Source organism: Panthera onca, chromosome B3 (assembly GCF_046562875.1).
Source record: "Panthera onca isolate mPanOnc1 chromosome B3, mPanOnc1 haplotype 2, whole genome shotgun sequence".
NCBI classification, from domain to species: Eukaryota; Metazoa; Chordata; class Mammalia; order Carnivora; family Felidae; genus Panthera; species Panthera onca.
Window position 1 is genome coordinate 108,874,119 of NC_138344.1, and position 7,308 is coordinate 108,881,426.

Here is a 7,308-nt window from a genome sequence, read left to right on the forward strand (position 1 = left end):
AGCTTTGGAGAACAATACAACCTTTTTCCTAGGTCGGACACTGGAGAACACAGAAGCACTCTTCCTCCATGCTTGCAAACAGCCGTTATTAACAATGAAAGTAAAAGACAAATATTGACTAAGCTAAAGGATTTCTTGTTGGAAGTCAACTCAGTCACCGTCAATTAAAATATTCCTAGCTGCTGTCTTTTATTAAAAAATAGTGTCTTACATTGTTCTTTCAGGAGGGCAGTTAAAGGATGGCCAGGTACATGGAGTTCTCACACACCCTACTTCTGGAACCACCCAAAAGACAGACAAAGAGGGCGATTTCTAGTGAAGACAAGAGTGACCTAGCATAAGCAAAGTTCTGGTCAGCAAAGCATTGCTACTCATTACATAACACACTGTGGGCTCTAGAGCAAGAGACAAATCCACTGGCTTACTTATAAATATAATTTAGGGAGTGGTCAGTATAATTTCAACCTCAGTGATATTTTCAAAGTAAAAATGATACACTGTAATACCTGAGGAAACCAAAGACAACACAGTTCTATCAGTATTTCCTCAATAGCGGTTTAGATGTCAAAGAAAATCGTTCAAGAAAAAATATCAGGAACTTTATGCCCCCCCAAAAAATCATGTTTTTCATCATTTATTTTACATTGGATGCTACTAAAAAGGTATGATGTCTTTTTCTGTTTTATTTTTAAATCACTAGTTCTCTATTTTTTCTCCTATAGGTTCTCCTTTAAGATCTCAGTTTTCACAAATATTAATTATAGCAAAAAAAAAAATAATTTTGGATTTTCCTATGAGATGACTAAGCCAAGAAAGTGCTTGTACAACATTGATATCTCAAGCAATAATGGAAAATCGAGTATATTGAAGTGGTTGATAAAATACTACCTTTCCTGTTTTCTTCTTTCCTGAGCCCCTTTTTTTTCCTCTAAAGAGAAAAACATTCATAGATTTTAATAATGTTTAAAATATTAAAGAACAATAATTAGATTCTAATAAAAAGACATTAAATTTGGTATATATAATATATCAAAATGGCAACCTAGTTCACAGTCATGGAAACTAATCATTTCTGCCTATTTGCTAAGGAACCAAAGACAACATATGAATAAAATGTGCTGCCCAAAGACATAATCAGATTGAAGGTCTTGGAAATGTTTTGTTTCATTTGAATCTAAAATTTCACCTATAATTCTTAAGATACTCTTGTTTTCTTTCAGGTATTTACCCCCTACCCACAAGTTTTCTGCTCCCTACAGCCCAATGTATACTGATGAAGAGTTTGCACAAATAATTACAATTTAAACAAGGAAAGACAGCCTAATAATGTGCCAGACACGAGTTCAGTCAAGAAGCACTTTGGGCCGGGGCTGTCTACAAGACCTGTCATACATGTAATGAACTCATCCCATAGTTCCCAAACTTTCCATTCCTAGCAACTTATTTTGAACCTCCTAGCCAAAACTGTATCTAAACCTTGCTATTACACTTATACTTCTGACCTTTGCAACTTCTCAGACTACTAATAATGTGTTCTCTATATCTGCTAGAATCAAATGTTAAGAATTATTATTATAATTCCTTTTATTTATCTAAAACTTATCTTGTCTTTTATCTTAAAATTAAAAAGAGGAATTTCCTACTTCTACTATTGTGGGATTTGGCCATAAAGCATGTTTGTATCCATCCTACTCAGTGGCCCTCATTATTTTATTTTATAGACTTTGAATCACCAGTAACACTTTGAAATGCTTCCCCATAACAGACTGAGTCAACCAAAGAAGGAAAATAAAAATCCAATCTCAAGAGGTGTAAAGTAACAGCAAATAGGAGATAGTGCTACTCTAAGACACAGAATGAAGCACTGTTATTGTGGGAAATTGCAAATGAGAACTTAGGAACTTTATTAGGAAGTCCTCTGGTTTAAAAGCTACATCCAAATAGACCACACTTTGTGCTCTTTTGTTCCACAACATGAAGTTCTCTGATGGATGTCTAATTGGCTGCAATTTCAGTTCATTAGTTATATCCGTGGACAAATTAGTGCCTGATGTTTTCTCTTTGTGTCCATTACTCTTCCAAATCTGATATTCCCCCTCTCTGTGTCTCTCTTTCTGTATATCTCTCTTTTGCTCTTTGTGTGTAAGAGAGAGAGGTTGGGGTTTTTTTTCCTGTACATCCATCTTCGTATCTGGATGGATGCCTGTCTGTGGTGTATCTGTGTACATCTCTCTGTATACGTGTCTATCTCATCCAACTCTCAGTAAAAGACCTGATCTTTTCATAAGAAGAAAATGGTGATGTATCAGAAAGAGAAGCATTTCGTGGGGTAAGGGTAAGTAGGCAACTCTCTTCGATTTCTGTCTGTTCCACTAAAGCTCTGCCAACACTTCACTTTCAATGTTGTTAAAAGTTAGTGAATAATGAAATCTTCACTGTGACAAACTTCATCCATCTGTGAGAATCCTGAAGGGAATTTCCTCTGTTAGTTTCAATTAAACAATTTCTCAGAATGAATTTTTCTATTTCTCTGCCAAATCATATAGAAATGACAACAACTGTGGGTTACTCCCACATGAATGTGCAGACCAATTGAATACTGTAATTCTCAATTTCTGGGGCTCTTCCTGTAAAAGTAGTACTGAGACTTTCTAGTTTTTACTACCTGCACATGCACATATCTACCTCACCAGTCCAATACATTGCAAACAAAGCTCAGCGGTTTCAAGCAGTGGTATTAAAAGCTAGCCATAAGCAATTAGAAGTGGCATTTTAAATGCCAGAACAGATAAATTTTCATTTGCGCTTGGGGTTGTTATCCACTGAAAGAAACATTAAGCCAATGAAGCAATTATGAACACAAAGTGTCAAAACAATCAAACACTCATCGATTTGGATGGTAGATATAAAATAGAGGTGGCAGAAGCAGATATTTCCAAGCCACATTAAGGTAAGCCTTAATTTCCTACTATATCTGAAATCAAACATATTCTCAAAGCTGGCTCATCGCTCCACTCTGTAGAAGAACTTTCAACCAAAGATGCTATACTAGTAAACTGCAGTCAAGGAATTCTCATCTTCTTTCAGGTCATCGTGCAGAGGAACAGAGAGCCTATGGGTTTTATTTTTTCAGGCATTCTCTGACAAGTCCCCTCACGGACCAGATTGCATGGAATTGAAATAATCCAAGAGGATGAGAAAGCTGAAATAAAATGTATGTATCTGAAATAGTTGATCCCAATAGACTTTAAAGTTCCCAAACTGGTTGTTTTAATAGTGACATCCCCTTGTATTCTAGGTCTGCATTTAACAGGAATACATGAAGGTATGTATAAACGTGGAAGTTGCCTACCATTATGAATTTGTATTTTATATTATCATAAAAAATAAAAAACATATTTCAAATCACACTGGAATGGCCAAAAATATTATAGATTTTTTTAAAAATTAGACCAAGACTGTTAGCTATTTTTTTTCAACCCAAAAAGTCTGCTCTAGACTTGTATAATATCAGATGTTGACCAATGTGGAAGAAATAAAGTCACAAGCTTCAAATTAAAACCAAATACCACATCAGAGATTTATGAAAAATACCTCGGGACACTTAAATATACACGGTCCCAAAAATCAGGGGAACTATTTGCAAGCTTCGTTTTTGAAGAGATCCTAATCTATGAATTAGTATAATCTAGTCAACCAATTCAGGGAAAGCATAATTGTATTTAATTATTTATTATTATTTTAGTGTGACTCTGTCTTACACACTAGGCAGAGAGCTTCTTAGGAGCAGAAGTGTCTTAATCATTTCTTTTATCCAAAGGACCCCACAGAGTGTCTGTTGTATATGGCACCCAAGTAAATATTGTTTCAATGAATGAATAAACAATGAATTTTGGAACTGCATAGAGTATTTCCATTGCTTTGGCCCAAGCTCTACTGTAATCAATATGCAGCAATATCTTTCTCATAAGTCTCCCAATAAATGATCTCAAAATAAAATAACAAGCCTCCGAAGGACAAAAACTTTGAAGGACACTTTACATATCTTGCTTATAAAATTGGAAATTATATAAAAGAATTAAAACAACATGAAAGATGTATATTTCAGTAACATGCAAAGTTTATAAGGTCTTAAAATGTGAACTATATATTGATCTCCATTCAGAATATCTTGAAGGAAATGACTTTATAAATGGATGGCATTTTAAAGACACTTTAAGGCAAGAAAACCTTACAATCAGTAGCAAAGTAGAATGGCATTTTTTAAGATTCTTACTCCAGTTCTTTAAAAGCACAGTAGCTATTGCTTCCCTTTCACATTTCCCCTGTTTAAGTCAAGTGAAATATATCAAATAGATTAATAAAGAGCAATGCACAATGGAAAAAAAAATTAAAATAAAGAAACTTTCAACACAAACTTAACCATAGTAATTGGCTTCCCATTTTTCAAGTACTGACTCTGTTAGGTTCAACTCCAACTCCTCTCCCTAGCACAAGGTTCCTTTCAGCAGTGCTCATTGGACCCAAAAGCCATTCCAGAGACTTAAACCTCATTAAGTAGCCACTTTCACAGCCATTCCCAACTCGAGGGAAACCTTCCCACTGAGATTAACTCTAAGAATTTGATCAGTCCCTGAAGCCTCCTTGAGGGGGAGAAAATGTGGGGAAAGGATGAACAAGAAAGATATCCCTCATCAAAGGAAAACTCAACTTTATTCTCCAGATGAACCTACAATCTCCCAGCTCCCCCTTCCCTTCTGGGCTCTGGACAGGTGGGAGGGAGGAGAGTCTGTCGTGGGGAGGGGATGCAACTAACTTTCCTTCACTGCCTTATTCCCCTCCCGACCCCAAATCAGGTCCAACTAGTAACTGAAGCCACCAGGTAGGGCTGTCTGCATCCCCCTCCCCCTTGGGAGAGGGATGGGATGGGGAGGATGGGGGGCGCGCGTGGGCAGGATGGAGGTGGGGGAGTTCTGAACTGCAACTCTTCTTACCACTGGAGCGCCTGACGATGTTCTCCAAAAATGTGTTCTGCGGTGCCACCAGCCCTCTCTTGCCCCCCGGCATCCTGGGTCTGGAGAGCAGCGGCCAGGATCCGCGGCGGGGGAGGGGGGGATGCAGGAAGAGAAGGTGGAGGAAGAGGAGGTAAAGGTGGAGGAGAAGATCGAGCCGAAAGAAGAGGGGGCGCGGCGGCGGCGACAGGGTCCCCTGACTGTGTCTCCAGCCCGACCTGGATGAGCAGCTCTGGGGAGGAGGACCAGGCAGTTCATGGTAGTAGCGCTCCCCCGGCCGCCGCTGCCCAGACTGTGGCGGTGCCGCACACGGGGCTCGGGAACTGCAGGCTCCGCGGGGCACAGTGCGCCTGCGCCGCCCCCGCTGTCGCTGTCCCGCCGGTGCTGATGCTGAAGCTGCTGCTGAGGCTGCTGCTGCCGCGGCGGCGGTCGCCTGGGCGCGGACTCAGCATTTCTCCCGCTGCCCCGCGCCCCGAGGCCGGGGAGCGGGAAGAGTCACCCCTAGCTCTGGCTCCCAGTCCCTCTCAGCCCAGATGCGGACCCCTTTACTGAGCCTTCCTCTCCTCCCGCCCTGGCCCACCCCTCGCGCGCAGCTGGATCAAGGCTGCCCAGCTGAGCCCAACTTCTGCCGGGCTGTGCGCCCGGTAGCCGCTCCTCTCTCCCCAGAGATCCAGACACACGTTCGCTGTCCAATGGGGCCGTGGAGCGCGAAAGGAAGAAGCAGGCAGGATGCCAGAGGAGCAATGGGCAGTCGGAGGGGGTCACATCTCAGCTTCTCCCGCCGGGGTCCCGAGCCCCGGCTGCTCCCGAGGACGCAGCTGTCGGGGCGAAGGTGTAGATCAGCTCCCGCTCCAGCTGAGGCTGAGCGCGGAGCAGGGACTGACAGGGCGGCGCGCGGGGACGCAGAGCAGCCACCTGACGCTGCTACCGCCCCCCTCCGGGCTTCCGCGCCCGAAGCTCAGCGGAGGAGCTGTCAGCACCCGCCCTGCCCCACGCCCAGGAGCCGGGGCCAGCCAGGGTCTGAGCGCAGAGCGGGCGCGGGAATGGCCCCTGCGCCTCCCACCGCACCTGGCGCGCGGAGGAGCCTCCGTGCCGGGGAGCCCCAGAGCGCAGGAGGCGAGCGGCGAGCCCGCCACCAGGGCTAAGTTGCGGGAAAGGTTACACTTAATTCAAGGAGTGGGAAACGGGGGTGGATAAATTCACACGCGAGAGAGGGGGAGCGCAGCGGACAGGATTTGTGGTGGAAAAACAATGAAGGTGGTGGAAGGAAACAGCGCGGGGGGCGGGGGTGCAGGAGAGGCAGGCAGGAATCTTTTTTAACAACCCCCCATCAGCTCAGAACCGGGGACAGAAGTGGAACCGTTAGCATACACAGTCCCAAAGCCGGAAGCTACCACGGAGAAGGGAAAATGGCATAAGTGCGAATGGAGCGCGGAGGGATGGAAAGGAAAGGGGGAGCTCACGCCGTGGCACCTTCTTTTATTTAAAGCAGTGGTTCTCACAGGAGTCCTAGACTAGCAGCATCTCCTAAGAACTCGTTAGAAATGCAAATTACCGGGCTCTACCTCAAAGCTAGGTAACTAGGCACACTTGGGGCCAACAACCCGTTTTAACAAGCCCTCCGGGTAAGGTGATGCACGCTCGCTCAAGTTTCAGAAGCACTAAGGCTTCCCTTCCAGAGGCTCCACTGGCCTGTCTAGAAAGGGAGATTGCTAAGCAGGGTCAAGGACACGGGACAAAAATGCGGCTGCAGCACGCTGAGAAGTTGGTGTCCAGGCGAAGCGTTGAGTAGTGACAGCAAAAGGACAGTTGTGTGGGGGCGTCCCTTTTTGCTGGGGTCATGGTATGTTAGAGAACCGCTGTTAGAAATGATGGAGGCTAAGTTGCCCGGAAGCAGCAGGAATCCTCAGGCTGAGGTCCGGGAGATCTGCTTAGCTTCGGCTTGGGTCAGGGAGGACAGAGGGAAGGTGTCTGACTTTGTTTGAAAACCCCTAGATTGTTAATCACTGGCCTCGAGTTACGACCACTCTCTCTCCAGAGCACCCCGGTGTAGGGCCTTTGCCTTTGGCCAAGAGACGCAGAAACACACAATCAGAATCCAGGTTTTAGCCTCGGGTCCTTTCTTCCCTGTCCTCTCTGAAATTTTCACCCATGTCCCAAAGCTTGGGCGGGGCAGCTGAGCAAACGCAGAAGGTTGACGCAAAGCAAAGAGCAGTTTGCTCTGCTAGGATTCCTTCTGCAAAAAATCAAGAGACTCTGTGGAATAACACAGGGCTATTTTAGCTTTCTACTCAAG

At 44.3% G+C, this 7,308-nt stretch overlaps 1 protein-coding gene across 1 annotated transcript in view; it reads right to left on the reverse strand.

Moving 5' to 3' along the window:
- Window positions 1–5,586, reverse strand: part of KCNH5 (potassium voltage-gated channel subfamily H member 5) — a 295,393-nt gene extending 289,807 nt beyond the window's left edge. Inside the window, exon 1 of the mRNA XM_060620001.3 lies at window positions 4,995–5,586. Coding sequence (XP_060475984.1) covers window positions 4,995–5,067 — 73 coding nt within the window. The 5' untranslated portion in view covers window positions 5,068–5,586. The remainder of the gene's footprint in view (window positions 1–4,994) is intronic.
- Window positions 5,587–7,308: the final 1,722 nt, after the last annotated feature.